Source organism: Stegostoma tigrinum, chromosome 38, assembly GCF_030684315.1.
Source record: "Stegostoma tigrinum isolate sSteTig4 chromosome 38, sSteTig4.hap1, whole genome shotgun sequence".
NCBI classification, from domain to species: domain Eukaryota; kingdom Metazoa; phylum Chordata; class Chondrichthyes; order Orectolobiformes; family Stegostomatidae; genus Stegostoma; species Stegostoma tigrinum.
This window is the reverse complement of record NC_081391.1, coordinates 20,960,742-20,976,902: the sequence shown is the minus strand read 5'-3', so window position 1 is coordinate 20,976,902 and position 16,161 is coordinate 20,960,742. Positions and strand designations below refer to the sequence as shown.

General features: G+C 45.9%; 2 protein-coding genes across 2 annotated transcripts; both read right to left on the bottom strand.

Annotated features, from left to right (window-relative positions):
• Positions 1–5,361: 5,361 nt before the first annotated feature.
• LOC132206446 (ferritin, heavy subunit-like) lies at positions 5,362–8,317 on the bottom strand. Its single transcript, XM_059640617.1, has 4 exons — positions 8,216–8,317; positions 6,409–6,555; positions 5,758–5,883; positions 5,362–5,508 (listed from the first exon to the last, which is right to left on the bottom strand). The coding sequence occupies exons 1-4, from the start codon at positions 8,315–8,317 to the stop codon at positions 5,362–5,364; spliced, it is 522 nt and encodes a 173-aa protein (XP_059496600.1).
• A 3,628-nt stretch (positions 8,318–11,945) lies between these two features.
• On the bottom strand, positions 11,946–14,333 carry LOC132206434 (ferritin, heavy subunit-like). The gene is made up of 4 exons (XM_059640572.1): positions 14,232–14,333; positions 13,034–13,180; positions 12,314–12,439; positions 11,946–12,092 (listed from the first exon to the last, which is right to left on the bottom strand). Exons 1-4 carry the CDS (start codon positions 14,331–14,333, stop codon positions 11,946–11,948), a joined length of 522 nt encoding a protein of 173 aa, XP_059496555.1.
• Positions 14,334–16,161: the final 1,828 nt, after the last annotated feature.

The window sequence follows — 16,161 nt, the reverse complement described above, 5'->3', positions numbered from 1 at the left end:
CTTCACTATTCCTGCTCACAAGCACCAAGAAAACTCTAGAACTAAGTCTCTCTCTCCCACAGGCTCTTGTATTTATAGTCCTGGGACCATCCTGCAGTCACACAGAGAGAGGCAGAACTGATGATGACTGACAGTTGCTGCTGGCCAATCAGGAACCACCCCTGCATACAGGCACCAATGAGAGAGAGGGGGAGGGTGTGTTAAGCAGAGCTGATCAGAGGTGGAGATGAGAGTCAGGTCTGGATGGTTATTGTGTGATTGGAACAGCAGGAGGCCATTCGGCATCTCAAATCTGCTGCACCACTCACTCAGGTCATAGGTCATTTGGTTCTTTTCTAAAAGAAGTCAATTTGGTTTGAGAAAAGTTTTCACATTTTTTTTAATTAAGGTGGTTGTGAGCAACTGCACGAGGGATTCAATGAGGAAGAGGGGCATCAGTTTCTCAGCTTGTTGTGCTGGGATTTGGGAAAGAAAGTTGGGAAATTGTCTCTGGGTCATAGAAAATTATAACAGTGTCAGCTGTGGAAAAGACAGGAAGGATGTTCCTGATTATGGGGGAGTTCAGGACCAGGGTTTGCAGTCTAAGGATACATTTAGAACTGAGGTGAGGAGAAATCTCTTCACCTCGGGGGGCGAAGTGGTGGAACCTGTGGAATTCTCTGCCACAGAAAACGATTGAAGCCAAAACAGGAATTGGGGAGAGCTTTGAGGGCTGGATCAAAAGGGAATGCAGAGATGGTGAGAATATGGTGCTGAGTTATGGAATCAGCCACAATCACATGGAATGGCAGAGCAGGCTGGAAGGGATGAATGGCCGACTCAACATTTATTTTCTATGATTCCACGTTTGTGCAACCAGCGCAGCCAGGGTCTTGTGGTGAAGGGGTAATGTCCCTAGCTGTGGACCAGGAGGCCTTGGTACAAGTTCCTACCAGATCCAGAGATCTTAAATCATCTCTACAGGCAGATTTAGAAAACAACCAGAACAGGTACAGGCACAAAGGACCGAATGGCCTCCTGCTGTGCCATAACAATTCTCCGATTCTGTGGTGGGTCTGTACCTGAGCAGAATCTCCCTGCCTCCAGCTCCTGCCTGTGGATTGTCACCTCGCAGTGATGGAGAGCCTCGAGTGTTCTGTTGGTTCTCAGAGTGATACCTGAAGAAGATTTCACCTCCTGGCAGCGCCACCCAGGATGGTACGATCGAGGGGAGGGTCCTGATAAAGTGCAATGCAAAACAAGTTCCCAACGGCCATCCAGGTGGAAGATAGGTGTGTGCGATCGTTGGCTGTGACAGTGGGTGTTGGCCAGCAGTGGGGGGATCCCCAGTCAACATTTCTTTGCCAGTGGAACTGGGTCTACCTTGTGTAAAGGACCATGTCTCTGCTGGCGTGTAACAGCTTTCCCACATGGAAGTTGCCTTCTACAGGTGGAATTCAAACCCCGTCCCCAAACTCTCAGAATTTCCTGAGTGGAAATTCAGAGCGTTTTTCACAACAGGAGGCCATTCAGCCCACCGTTCCTGTAATAGCTTCTGAACGAGCTACCTGATTAGTCCCACTTTCCAGCCCTATCTCTGTCACTCTCTAAATTCGTCACTTCCAAGGACATATCCAACTCTTGTTCTGAAACCAACCATGGAATCGACCTCCGTCACTCTCCCAGGCAGCACATTCCAAATCCGAACAACTTTCTGAGTTAAGAGGTTTCTTCCCATTTCACTCTGATCTCCCCTACTGACAAACTGTGACCCCTCGTCACTGACAAGTCAACTGCTGAAATCAGAATATCGTGTTTACTCTATCAAAATTGTTCATAGTTTTGATCACGTCAACAAGGTCACCTCTCAATAAGGTCACCTGCAAGGAGATTTACCCCATTTTCCTTCATCTTTCCGTGTATCTAAAATTCCTCACTCCTGGGGTCATTCTAATAAATCTCCTTTGAACACTTTTGAGGTTTTTCATGTCCTGCCTTGAATGTCACGCCCAGAACTGAGTACATAATGGAAAGGTGGTCTAACCAATGATTTGTAGAGGTGTAACATCAATTCGTTGCTTTTATACTCGATGCCTCAATTTGAAAACACAAGGTTCACATAAGTGGCTAAATCTCCATTAATAACAGTTTCATCCTGCCTGATCACTTTCAGATAATCACATACTTGAAACCGAAAGTCTCTGAGCTCCTGTACTCACATCAGATTTGTAACATCGAGCCTGTTTTGTCTTTCTGTGTTTCTTCTACGAAAATGCATTACTCACTTTTTTTATGTCTTGAAATTGGAAAGTGATTGGCAACATCAAACCTTGTGCAGTAAATATCTGTGCGTGCAGATATTGTCCTTTCCACAAAGTAACTGTTTTTGACATGGTCCTGGATGATGTAGTTCTCATGTGAAGATTGTCATCCCATTCTACGCACAGTCCGAGATGATCATTGAGAAGAAATGGGTTCTTTCCTCTCTACCCTGTCAAATCCATTAATCCTCCGAAAAATATCAATTACAGCCATCCCTTAACCTTCTACACAGACGGACTGGACAAGCCATTATCATGAATTAACCATCTCTCTGTCCAGGTTACTTCCAGAAATTCTGTGCATAACCATCTTTGGGTCGAACCTGCCAGAACTGTGCACTCCGGCTGTGGTTGAACAGGAACTTGACAATTTCACCAAAACCTCTCCATCCAGAGGTATTTGAACCCCTCAGAGATCAGGGCCAACATTAGTTTCGAGAATGTGGTGATTTGCCTTCTTGCATTACTGTAGCCCATTTGGTGTAGGCAAATCCATACTGCTGTTAGGGAGGGAACGTGGGGTTACGATTCCAACGCCGGGTGATCGGTGGCTTGGTGTAGAATGTGGAGATGCGTGGTGTTCCTACATATCTGCAGCCCTTGTCCGATGGAAAGTAGTTGTGGTTTTAAGAAGTTGTCTAAGGAGCTTTGGTAGATGGTATATATTGCAGTCTCCGCGTATGTCAGTGGTGGAAGGATTGACGAGAGTGGCTACTCGTTTGATGGAGGCTGTCAACATTCTGGAGTGTTAGACTGCTACCTGTTATCCTGAGTCTGTCTGACATCACTGAATTTCACGCACAACATTCTCATTCCAGAAGACAGGGTCCAACCAAGCCTCTTCTGGTTCACTAATGTCCTTGTTTGTAAGAAACTGCCATCCTTACCTGATCTGGCCTATGTGTAACCCCACAGCAAAGGGTTTTAATTTGAATTACTCATGGGCTGGGGGGGGGGGGTAATCAGAGATGGATAATGTAATCAGAGATGGATAATAAATGCTGCCTGTCAGTGATAGCCTGATCCTGTTAAAGCCCTTACACAAACCAGTCACATTGTAATTCAGGATGATAAAATGTGAGGCTGGATGAACACAGCAGGCCAAGCAGCATCTCAGGAGCACAAAAGCTGACGTTTCGGGCCTAGACCCTTCATCAGAGAGGGGGATGGGGGGAGGGAACTGGAATAAATAGGGAGAGAGGGGGAGGCGGACCGAAGATGGAGAGCAAAGAAGATAGGTGGAGAGGGTGTAGGTGGGGAGGAGGCTTGGGGACCGCTTTGCAGAACACCTCCGCTCAGTTCGCAACAAACAACTGCACCTCCCAGTCGCAAACCATTTCCACTCCCCCTCCCATTCTCTTGATGACATGTCCATCATGGGCCTCCTGCACTGCCACAATGATGCCACCCGAAGGTTGCAGGAACAGCAACTCATATTCCGCCTGGGAACCCTGCAGCCATACGGTATCAATGTGGACTTCACCAGTTTCAAAATCTCCCCTTCCCCCACTGCATCCCTAAACCAGCCCAGTTCATCCCCTCCCCCCACTGCACCACACAACCAGCCCAGCTCTTCCCCCCCACCCACTGCATCCCAAAACCAGTCCAACCTGTCTCTGCCTCCCTAACCGGTTCTTCCTCTCACCCATCCCTTCCTCCCACCCCCAGCCGCACCCCCAGCTACCTACTAACCTCATCCCACCTCCTTGACCTGTCCGTCTTCCCTGGACTGACCTATCCCCTCCCTACCTCCCCACCTACACCCTCTCCACCTATCTTCTTTGCTCTCCATCTTCGGTCCCCCTCCCCCTCTCTCCCTATTTATTCCAGTTCCCTCCCCCCATCCCCCTCTCTGATGAAGGGTCTAGGCCCGAAACGTCAGCTTTTGTGCTCCTGAGATGCTGCTTGGCCTGCTGTGTTCATCCAGCCTCACATTTTATCATCTTGGAATCTCCAGCATCTGCAGTTCCCATTATCTCTGACATTGTAATTCAGGGCTGATTGACAGTGATCAGGCCACCCCGGTGCACTGTGTGGAGTCACAGGTCAGCCAGTCGACAGCAGGAGAGCTGATCTGCTTGAAAATTGAACACAAAGGTAAAAATTGGAACTGCTGATTTCTGTACATGGTATTTGTATCTTAGCTTGATTTTCTACCAGGCATCTGCAGTATTTGTCACCTCTTTGCAGGGTAATAATAGAAATTATCACACAGGGAACAAGGTGGGCACTGCTTCATTCCCAAGGCAGTTCCCAGGCATTAGCATTCTGAGACAAGGTAGATTTTTCTTTCTCCTACCTGTATAAAAAGGAAATACCGAAGAAACTAATTCCCGAGCTCTGGGAACAGTGACATAAGCAATTCCTTATCAAGAGGAAAAACCTGCAGAAAAGCAGTGTATATTACTCTTTAAAAGGAGGAATTGTACAATCTACTAAAATCAGTAACATCGAGGCATTACAACAAATTGCTGGAAAACACCTCACTGTCAGGCAACGCAACATCAAATCAAGAGATGATCACGTGTCTCATGGCCAGGTTCTGTTCAACCCTTCTCCCTCCCAATGCTGCCAAACCTGAGATTTCCCAGCAGGTTGTGTTCCTGGTTTCCAGAATCTGCTTATTTAAAAAGAGACCCAAACACATGGCCAAGGGCAGTGCATTGGATCAGTGCCTACCCTTCAGGCAAAGGACTGATTTCAGTCAGTGTATTGATTAGAAGCTGGTCCTGCAAGTACATGTCAGTAATGCTGATTTATCTGTCAACAACCTTACCAGTTATGGAATTTCCAATAAAAAGGATTGCCCACTCAATCCCCAGACACAGCAGAATCAAACACTGAGCAAGTTACTGGGGCAGGCATTGAATCAAAGGTTGTCACAAAGAACAAAGGATTGATGATCAGACATGAAAACACAGAGCTCCAAGAACCAGAAGCTATGAAAATAAAACACTGTACTCAGTTCCATGGTGAACACTATTTTAATTTGCTCAGAGCACAACTAGTCATTTAGTAGAATGAGGTCACCATGTACAACAGATATAGGTATTGACCCCATTCAGCTGAGTGAGAGCCTGTCAAACAGGTACTCTCCCATGCCATTGTCAGGGGCTCCCAGTCTCTTCAGGTTGGTGATGTGATCTCCCAGCTTCTTGATCATCTTCACTTGCTCATCCAAGTAGTGCCTCTCCAGGAAGTCACACAGCTGGAAAGCAAAGAGGGGAACTGGTTAAATCTGACCAAATGCAGATTGGGAGACCGAACAGTGAAGTGATGTCATGGAGATTGCCAAATACACACGAGAAAGTGCTCAGTTTTAGAAACAGGAGGATCTTGGTACAACCCAAGAAAACCCTCCACAATGTCAAATGAGATCTTGTGGCGAACAAAAAGGACCAAGTGTCTGATCCCTGTTTTTATTCAAAAACCCAGATTTTAAATACACCACACTCACATGAGGGTCCGTGTGGCCAGAGGCCAGTTTGTGCAGATCCAGCAGACTCTGGTTCACATCCTTCTCCATCTGCAGAGCTCTCTGCATTGCCTCCAGGCCACTGCCCCACTCATCCTGCTCTGGCTTCTGCGGGGAGGGAAGCAGGAACAGAAAGCACAGCTCAGCAGGCAGTTGTATCATTAGTCTACATCTGATCAGTTAGTTATCCCTCATCATTGTAGAGGAGGTACTACAGGCCAACTTGACCTTGGTAAAACACATGCTGTATTTGGTACTGTTCTTGAAGGGGACATTTCTAAACAGATCCTGCTAGGCTGTGATCAGAGTGATCTCAAGGCATCAGAAACATCTTCTAGATGTATAAAGGCTTCATTCTGATGAATTCAGCACCTGAAAGACCTGTTTTCCCTTTTGACACCTCATCTTGTCCAAAGCTGCAGCAGACACCGATATTTGCTCACCATCCAGAATACTGGATTATCACAATTGCCAACTATTGTTCAATCACAAGTGCAAAAGTGTTTCTTTTTAGTGAAGGGAATCTTATTGTGGTGAGCAACCTCCCATTCACACAGTATTTGTCTAATCCTGAACCTGATCATATTGAGATATCAGTCCATTGTATTGAGCTGAAAAAATTTTGAATCCAACCTTGATGTCCTGCAGAAGGACACGACCTCCACGTTTATTCTGGAATGTGATCAGCTTCTCTCCATGTTCTCGCTCCTCATGGGACTGCTCCTTGAAGAACTCAGCAAAGTGACGCAGGGCAACATCATCCCGGTCAAAGTAAGAGAACTGTGGGGGAAGAAACAGGCAGGAAGGGGAAGTGTATCTGAAATTCAATGGCACTCCTCAACCAGAAACTAACCCAGTCACCATCTTGATTCCACATTTAAGGACAAAAAAGCTGCAGCACAGGAACAGGCTCTTTGACCCTCCAAGGCTGCACCGAGCGACATCTGGTCTCAAATTGGTCATCTATTTTCATAGGGTCTCTATCCCTTTGCTCCCTGCCCATCCATGTACCTGTCCAGATAGATCTTAAGACACTAGTGTGACTGCATCTACCACTTCCACAGGCAATGTGTGCCAGGCACCCTCCAACCTCTGCGTAAAGAGCTTTCCAAACATATCCACATGATAAATTGCCCGTCGCATTCCAAGGTATGGGGGTTATAGGGGAATGGGTCTGGGTGGGATGCTTCAAGGGCCAGTGTGCACTGAGCTAAAGGGCCTGTTTCCACACTGAAAGGAATCTCACCCAATCTTCCCTGAAAAAAAAAACTTCCCTGCTCTTACTTTTGAGCTCATGACCCCTAGTAATTGAGTTCCCCACTCAAGGAAAAAGCTTCTTGCTATCCACCTTGTCTACACCCCTCATGAATTTGAGGAGCTCAATCAGGACCCCACCCCCAAATCTGCCACCTTCTAATGAAAATAATGCTCATCTACTCAACCTGTCTTCCTAGCTCACACCCTCCATACCAGGCAACATCCTGGTGAACCTCCTCTGCACCCCCTTCCAAAGCATTCACATCCTTTTATTAGTATGGCAACCAGAACTGGACATTTAATTACTGGAACATGATAGACAGGCAGAAGGTCTTCTCCCATTGAAGATAGAAGAAAGAGAGGACACACAGCCAGCCGATCAAGGACACAGCACTGTAAGAAAGAGCACGTGGATGGACAGAGCCATGAATCGCAGTGAGCGCCAGCATTACAAACATCACCCACCTGAATAACCCCACTCTGTCCTACCATCTACTCAGCACTGAGTTCTAACTGGTTTTTTTTCCTCCTGTAATTCACATTTGGAGTGTGAAAACATGCCACACTTGTCTTTCCTCCTACTGAATAGCTAGGAGGAGGATGACTTCTGAGGAAGAGTCACTGGACCCAAAACATGAACTGATTTCTCTAAATCCTGCCAGATCTGTAAAGCTATTCCAGCTGTTTTTGTTGCTGTTTCTAATTTCCAGCAGTTGCTTTTCTTTCAGAAAAGAACGAACTCATTTAGGGCCAAATCAGACGGCAGCCTGGTGAATGGGGCAAAGTTTTAAGAGTGCAAGTACATTTTGCATAGAAAAATTCACCAGGGAAATCTTCTCTTTAAAAGAAAATTGCAACCAAATTTAAGGAAAATATAGGTTTATCAGCAACATCAGCTCATCCCTTCAGAGGAAGGAGAAAAGTCACTAAGGAGTACATTGTCCAGAGATAACAAAGTGGCCATTGTCACCCAGGAGTCAGTTGCAATACAAGACAAACTTCAAGTTTCCAACAGAGTCAGTGTGAACCATTTCACTGGGATTCAGTCAGGGAAGGGCCACAGACCAAAACACATGCTACAACTAAATCATTAAACTAGGCAAGAAAATAAACCTAAGAGAGTCAATGCACATATATCACAGGCTTCAACTTGAGGTCAGGTCTTCAATGTCACAAGGCTCACCATGGAGAGGTAAACATAAGAGGAATAGAGCTCCAGGTTGATTTGCTTGTTAACAGCATCCTCACAGTCCTTGTGGTAGTTCTGACATACTTGGGAGGCCATCTTCACTATTCCCACTCAAGAAGTGAGTTGCTCTTCCACAAGCTCTGTATTTATAGTCCTGGGACCATCCTGCACTCACCCATGGAGAGGCAGAACTGATGATGACTGACAATTGCTGCTAGCCAATCAGGAACCACCCATGCATACAGGCACCAATGAGAGAGAGGGGGTGGGTGTGTTAAGCAGAGCTGATCACAGGTGGAGATCATAATCTGGTCTGGATGGTTATTCTGTGATTGGAACAGCAGGAGGCCATTCAGCATCTCAAACCTGTTGCTCCACTCAATCAGGTCATGGGTCATTTGTACAACAAGGTGTTGCGCTGGATGAACACAGCAGGTCAAGCAGCATCAGAGGAACAGGAAAGCTGATGTTTCAGATCTGGACACTTCTTCATAAGTTATTTGGCTCTTTTTTAAAAAGAACTGCATTTGGTTTGAAAAAAGCTTTAACATTTTGTTTCTAAATTAAGGTGGTTGTGACAAACTGCACGAGGAAGTCAATGAAGAAGAGGTGTCAGTTTCTCAGCCCGTTGTGCTGGGATATGAGACAGAAAGGTGGGAAATTGACTCTGGGTCATAGAAAACTGTGACAGGATCAGACGGGGCAAGGACAGGAAGGATGTTCCCAATGAGGGGGGGGGAGTCCAGGATCAGGGTATCCTGATGTAAGAGGACTGGGTTGGACATTTAAGACTGAGAAGAATACAAACCCAAAATTTACAAAAGTTCCTGGGTGGACATTCAGAGGATTTTTAATGACAGAGGCCATTCATCCCATCATGTCCGTATCGGCTTCCGAAAGAGCTACCCACCTAGACCCCCTCTCCAGCCCTATACCGTCTATATTCGTCACTCCCAAGTATATATCCAGCTCTTGTTTTGAAGCCACCTATGGGATCTACCTCTGCCACTCTCCCAGGCATCACATTCCAAATCCTAACAACCTTCTGAATAGAGAGGTTTGTCCTCATCTCAGAGCTCCATTACTGACAAACTGTGACCCCCTCATTACTGCCATAATCAACTGGTGAAAACAGAATGTCCTCCTTTACCCTGACAGAATTGTTCATTATTTTGATCACTTCCACAGAGTCACCTCTTAAACATTTATGCTCCAAGGAGATTTACCCCAATTTCTTCCATCTTTCCTTGTATCTAAAATACCTCATTCCTGGTGTCATTCTCGTAAATGCCCTTTGAACTCTGTCGAGGGCTTCAATGTCCTTCCTTAAATACCATGCCCAGAACTGAACACAACACTGCAAATGTGGTCTAACCCATGATTTGTACAGGTGTAACATCTATTCTTCGCTTTTATACTCTCTGCGTCCATTTGAAAACACACATTTCACAAAAGCCTTCTCATAGCAGCTTTGTCCTGCTCGGCCTCTTTCCAGTAATCACATACTTGAAACCCAAAGTCCCTCTGCTCTTGTACTCGCCTCAGAATTGAAACATCGAGCCTGTTTTGTCTTTCTACGTTTGTTCAAGCAAAATGCATTCATCTTTTATGTTCATATTGGAAAGCAATTGGCAACATCAAATCTGACCAAATAAAAATGTATCTGCTGATTCACATATTATCCTTTCCAAAACGAAGCTGTTTTTGGCTTTATCATAGATGATTTACTTCTAATGCGAGGATTGTAATCATATTCCCCACTCTTAGTCCTAGATGAGGATTGAAAAGAAGCAGGATCTCTCTATGTACCCTGTCAAATGCATTAATCCACTTTGAAACTTGAAGCACAGACGTCCTTTACACTTCTACACAGAGGGGCTTGGGCAAAGTATTATCATCGTAACCAATTAACTTTCTGTCCGGGGGCATTCCAGAAATTCTGTTCATAACGATCTTTGCGTCCAACCTGCTCGAACTGTGCACTCCAGATATGTTTGAACTAGAACAAAAGAACCTCCACGCTGAGATATTTGAACTGGTCCGAGATCAGGCCTAACATTAGATTCGCGAATGTGGTGGCTTGCCTTCTTGAACTGTTGTTGATTTAGTGGAGGCAGATCCCCAATGCTCCTGGTGAGGCAATGGCAGCATTTTGATCCACCAACACTAGATGAATGGGGGCTTTGGAAGGTGTTGTCTAAGAAGATTTGGTGGATTTCTACAGCATTTGTTAAACGGCACATATTGTAGTCCCTGTGTGTCAGTGGCGGAAAGAATGAATCTCGCAGCTGCTCTGAGCTGGAGGCTCTTAAGCTCCTGGCGTGTTGGACCGATACCCGTTGACCTGATTCTGTCTGAACAACTCTCTTCTGGCAATAGAACCTAATAATGAGCTTGACAATCATTGCTTGGAGCTGGAGGCCATCAAGTTTCTGGAGTGTTGGCCTGATCTCCTGATTCTATCTGACACCGCTCTGGAATTTAGAAGGTAATGAGGAGCATTCAATTCAGTGTCAAAAACCCATCCTTACCGAGCCTGGCCTGCATATGACCCTGCAAGCACAGCGATGTGTGCACCTCTGACCTGGCCTTGTGGCAATTTGAAATGGATAATAAATGCTGTCAGCTCCGAGACATCCACATCCTTTTAATAGAGGAGACTGTCACCCCTGAACATCAGGAACAAGGCAGGCACAGAGCAGTGCATGTGCTGGCACATGCAGGTCAGTTGAGAGCAGGAGAGCTGATTTCATTGAAAATAAAGAGCTAAAGATTGGAACTGCTGATTTCTCCTCGTGGTATTTGGGTTCTAACTTTACTTTCACCTGGTGTTCTTAGCCTATGTAATCTTTACGTTGCAGAGCACTGAGAAGTTGTGCCACACGTGCTCCAAGATGGGCACTGCTGCCTTGACTAACAGGTCATTCTCTCTGGCGAGTGCACGCGTGAGAGCCTGAGACAAGTGAAAACAAGTTTTCTCATTCTCTTACAGGCAGCCATGAGACTCACTCCTTCCACCAGTGATAAAGGAGCAAAGGAAATGGGAGCAAAACCACTTGTATCCTTTGTAGATAAGCAATTGCTAAAGAGATCAGTGCATCTTCCAGGCTAAATTTTTTTTACTTTATATTCTTGTTTGCAAAGTGAATGTATGCTCAAATCATTAGACTCCAAGTGCTAGAAAAAGTCACAGGTGTGGCAACATCTGTCAGGAGATGATAATGTGTCTCAGGTCCTGGCACTGAACAGTTCTTCCCCCAGGTGCAGCCAAACCTGAGATTTCCTGCAGCTGCTTATTCCAATGAGACCTGAACATTGCACAGGGCAGGGCTCCAGTTCAGTTCCCAACACTTAGCTTGACTGAGACCAGTCCCCTGCCTATTGACTAGAAGCTGGTCCTGAAAAGTTGTTTGGCTAGTAAACAGTGTTGTACTGAAAAAAAACCCGAACACTTGTGGGATTTCCACTACATTGATTGCTGACTGAATTCGTACCGACAAAAGAGGAGCAAACTACTGGGGCAGGCATTGAATTAAAGGTTAATCAGAAGTAACAGAAAAGGATTTAATGATCAGATGTGCAAACAGCAATACCAAGAGCCAGAAGCAGCTGTGAAATTAGGCAAAGTACTCAGTTCCATGGTGAACACTATTTTGATTTGCTCAGCACAACCGAGTTACTAGCATTATGTCACCATGTACAACATACACATTATTGACCCCATTCAGCTGAGTGTGAGCCTGTCAAACAGGTACTCTCCCGTGCCATTGGCAGGGGCTCCCAGTCTCTTCAGGTTGGTGATGTGATCTCCCAGCTTCTTGATCATCTTCACTTGCTCATCCAGGTAGTGCCTCTCCAGGAAGTCACACAGCTGGAAAACAAGACAAAATTAATTCAGAGGAATCTAAAAGGTGTCTGAAAGTGACCTCCCATGACAGATGTGACGATCACCACCATGTGGAGGTCCACTCAGGTGATGTATTTGAAAGTTTGTTTTAACAGCCTGCAGGAGGCTGGAGAGGTAGTTGGATTTTCACCCAGAGTGTGCACAAACACACCACTTTCTTCCAAGAAGAAAGTTTACAAACTCACATGAGGATCTGTGTGGCCAGAGGAGAGTTTGTGCAGATCCAGCAGACTCTGGTTCACATCCTTCTCCATCTGCAGAGCTCTCTGCATTGCTTCCAGACCATTGCCCCACTCATCCTGCTCTGGCTTCTGGAGGGAGGGTAGCAGGAACAGAAAGCACAATTCAGCAGGTAGTTGAGTCATTAGTCTACACTGGTTAGTCATCCCTCATCATTGTAGGAGGTACTACAAACCAATGTTAATTTGGGAAAGACTCCTAGATTTTGTACTGAGGGATTAAGAAATTTTCTAAACACATTCTACTGTGAATGTAGATTCTCAGAATTCACATGCAGAGAATAGGTACCAATGGAAGTAATTCCTGGCTTTCCTATTGTTGTGATTGGAATTGTCACAAGTTATCAGAAACATCTCCTAGATTCACAAAGGCTGGACACTGCTAGTTTCCACACCTGCAAAAGTTCCCTTTCATACTTTGTTACCTCACCTTGTCTCAAAGAGTCATTCACAGCAAAATCTACTCCCTATTCTGGTTCATTTCAATTGCCTTCTGCTGAAGAGTCACAAGGACAAAGTATTTCCTTTTGCCTGAAAGGGAATCCTATTGGAGAACACCCTCCCCTTCACTCAGGGTTTGTTCAATCCTGAAGCTAAATAGATGGAGATACCAGTCGATTGTAGCTGCTCACAACAAGCTGCAAACAGAAGGCTTCAGAATCCAACCTTGATGTCCTGCAGGAGGACTCGGCCCCCACGTTTATTCTGGAATGCCATCAGTTTCTCCGCATGTTCCCGTTCCTCATGGGACTGCTCCTTAAAGAACTCAGCAAAGTGTCGCAGGGCAACATCATCCTGGTCAAAGTAAGAGACCTGTCGAGGGGTAAAGAGGCAAGAAAGGGAAATGTCTGAAATACATCAATGCCTCTCCTCAGATACTAACCCAGTCACCATCTTGACTCCACATTTAAGTGGACAAAACTAGAGAGCCAGGAAGTCACCTTCCATGGATTATAACCCATATAACAGATACTTAGCCAGACTTCTGGAAATAAAAGGACAAAAGCCAAATGCAATCCCTCACCTGTGTTTCGGTAAGATGGTGCGATAGAGTGTGGCATGGTGCACAAAGGGGACAGCTGTCTATAACCATTACATATCCCTGTTCTGCACATGGAGACCAGTTAGACCCCTGTCCAACTGAATGAAGTGCTGTGAATAATGCAGTCAGTCATTAACACAGCCAGAAATCTCAGTCAGCAGCCTCATTATCACCATCACCCACCTGAATAACCTTAGTGTCCTACCACCCACTCCACACAGAATTCTAACTGCTTTGTTGTACACGAGTTAATATTTCAAGTGTGTGCCACTTTTCATAGCTCACAAAACACACTGAGCAAGGGTCAGTGGACCCAAAATTTGACCCAATTTCTTCCACCATTCTTTGCAGATCTGTAGAACTTTTCCAGCTATTCTTGGTGCTGTTTGATTTCCAGCAGTTGCTGTTTTTAGTTAAGGGAACTTTAGATCTTGAACATAAGCCAGTCTGGCAAATGGGGCAAGGTTCAAACAAAAGGATACATTTGTGTCCTACCAGGGAAGGTTTTCTGAAGAAAAGGGATATAACCAAGTTAAATTTATCAGCAAAACCAGCTCAACCCTCCAGAGTTCAATGAAAACAATCACCAAGGGCTACACTGTCCCAAGATGGACAACTGGGGATCCACACCCAGGAGCCAGTTGTATATTAAGACAGTGTTCAAAACCTGAACAGAGAGTCAGTGTTAGGACTTGCACGAGATTGCATCAGGGGAAGGGCCACAGAAAACAATACATGCTACAGCTAAGTCATGAACCCAGCATAAAAACCCCAAACAGGTCAACACTGTTATCACACAGGCTTCAATTCCACAAAGCTCACCATGGAGAGGTAAACATAGGAGGAATAGAGCTCCAGGTTGATCTGCTTGTTAACAGCATCCTCACAGTCCTTGTGGTAGTTCTGACACACTCGGGAAACCATCTTCACTATTCCTGCTCACAATCACAAGGACAACTCTGGAACAAAGGCCTCAATCCCCAAAGCTGTTGTGTTTCTACTCCTGAGACAACCGGCACTCACCCAGAGGGAGACCGAACTGATGATGACTGACAGTTGCTGCTAGCCAATCAGGAGCCACCCATGCATAGAGGCACCAATGAGAGAGAGGGGGAGGGTGTGTTAAGCAGAGCTGATCAGAGGTGGAGATGAGAGCCAGGTCTGGATGGTTATTCTGTGATTGGAACAGCAGGAGGCCATTCGGCATCTCAAACCTTCTGCACCACTCAATCAGGTCATAGGTCATTTGGTTCTTTTTTAAAAGAAGTAAATATGGTTTGAGAAAAGATTGCTCGTTTTGTTTTTAAATTATGGTGGTTGTGATCAACTGCAGAAGGGACTCATTGAGGAAGGGGAGTGTCAGTTTCTCAGCCTGTTGTGCTGGGATTTGGGAAAGAAAGGTGGGAAATTGGCTCGGGGTCATCGAAAATTGTAACAGTGTCAGCTGTGGAAAAGACAGGAAGGATGTTCCTGATGATGGAAAAGTTCAGGACCAGGGGTCACAGCCTAAGTACACATTTAGGCCTGAGATGAGGAGAAATCTCTTCACCGAGAGAGTGGGGGGCCTGTGGAATTCTGTGCCACAGAAAACATTTGAGGCCAAAACTTTGAATGTTTTCCAGGAGCAGTTGGGTGTAGCTTTGAGGGCTGAAGGGATCAAAGAGTATGGAGAGAGAGTGGGAAGATGGGACTGAGTTATGGAATCAGCCACAATCACATGGAATGGCAGAGCAGTCTGGAGGGGGCTGAATGGCCGAATCCAACAATTTTTTTTCGATGATTCTAAGTTTGTACAACCAGTGCAGCCAGGGTATTGTGATGCAGGGGTAATGTCCCTAGCTGTGGACCAGGAAGCCTTGGTCCAAGTCCATACCAGATCCAGAGATTTTGTAACATCTCTACAGGCAGAATTAGAAAACAACCAGAACAGGTACAGGCACAAAGGACCGAATGGCCGCCTGCTGTGCCACAACAATTCTCCGATTCTGTGATGGGTCTGTACCTGAGCAGCATCTCCCTGCCTCCAGCTCCTGCCTGTGGATTGTCACCTCGCAGTGATGGAGAGCCTCGAGTGTTCTGTTGGTTCTGAGAGTGATACCTGAAGAGGATTTCACCTCCTGGCAGGGCCACCCAGGACGGTACGATCGAGGGGAGGGTCCTGGTAAAGTGCAATGCAAAACAAGTTCCCAACGGCCATCCAGGTGGAAGATAGGCGTGTGCTATCGTTGGCTGTGACGGTGGGTGAAGGTCAGCAGTGGGGGGATCCCCAGTCAACATTTCTTTGCCAGTGGAACTGGGTCTACCTTGTGTAAAGGACCATGTCTCTGCTGATGTGTAACAGCTTTCCCACATTAAAGGTGCCTTGTACAGGTGCCCACTGAGAGGAGTACAAAGCCCCTCTCCAAACTCTGAGAATTTCCTGGGGGAACATGCAGAGGATTTTTAATGATAGGAGGCCATTTGGCCCATCGTGCCTGATTCAGTTTCTGAAAGCATTCCACACGCAGCCCCACTCTCCAGCCCTATGTCTGTATCCCTCTAAATTTGCCACTTCCATATATGTATACAGCTGCTTTTCTAAAGCCACCTACGGAATCTGCGTCCATCACTCCTGTCAGCTACGCATACCAAACCCTACCAACTTTCTGAGTGAAGAGGTTTCTCCTCCTCTCACTGTGAGCTCCCTCACTGACAAATTGTGACCCCTCGTCACTAACGTATCCACTGGTGAAAACAGAATATCCCCCTTTAC

What these genes read in the sequence shown, in the direction of transcription:
- LOC132206446 (XM_059640617.1), bottom strand. Translation starts at nt 8,317, where the DNA reads ATGGCCTCCCAAGTATGTCAGAACTACCACAAGGACTGTGAGGATGCT. An exon ending in TCCTTCTGCAGGACATCAAG is followed by an intron (nt 5,884 to 6,408) that starts GTTGGATTCAAA and finishes CCCTCCCCGCAG; the next exon opens with AAGCCAGAGCAGGATGAGTG. An exon ending in CTGGCCACACGGACCCTCAT is followed by an intron (nt 5,509 to 5,757) that starts GTGAGTGTGGTG and finishes TTTGCTTTCCAG; the next exon opens with CTGTGTGACTTCCTGGAGAG.
- LOC132206434 (XM_059640572.1), bottom strand. Translation starts at nt 14,333, where the DNA reads ATGGTTTCCCGAGTGTGTCAGAACTACCACAAGGACTGTGAGGATGCT. An exon ending in CCTATGTTTACCTCTCCATG is followed by an intron (nt 13,181 to 14,231) that starts GTGAGCTTTGTG and finishes ACCCCTCGACAG; the next exon opens with GTCTCTTACTTTGACCAGGA. An exon ending in TCCTCCTGCAGGACATCAAG is followed by an intron (nt 12,440 to 13,033) that starts GTTGGATTCTGA and finishes CCCTCCCTCCAG; the next exon opens with AAGCCAGAGCAGGATGAGTG.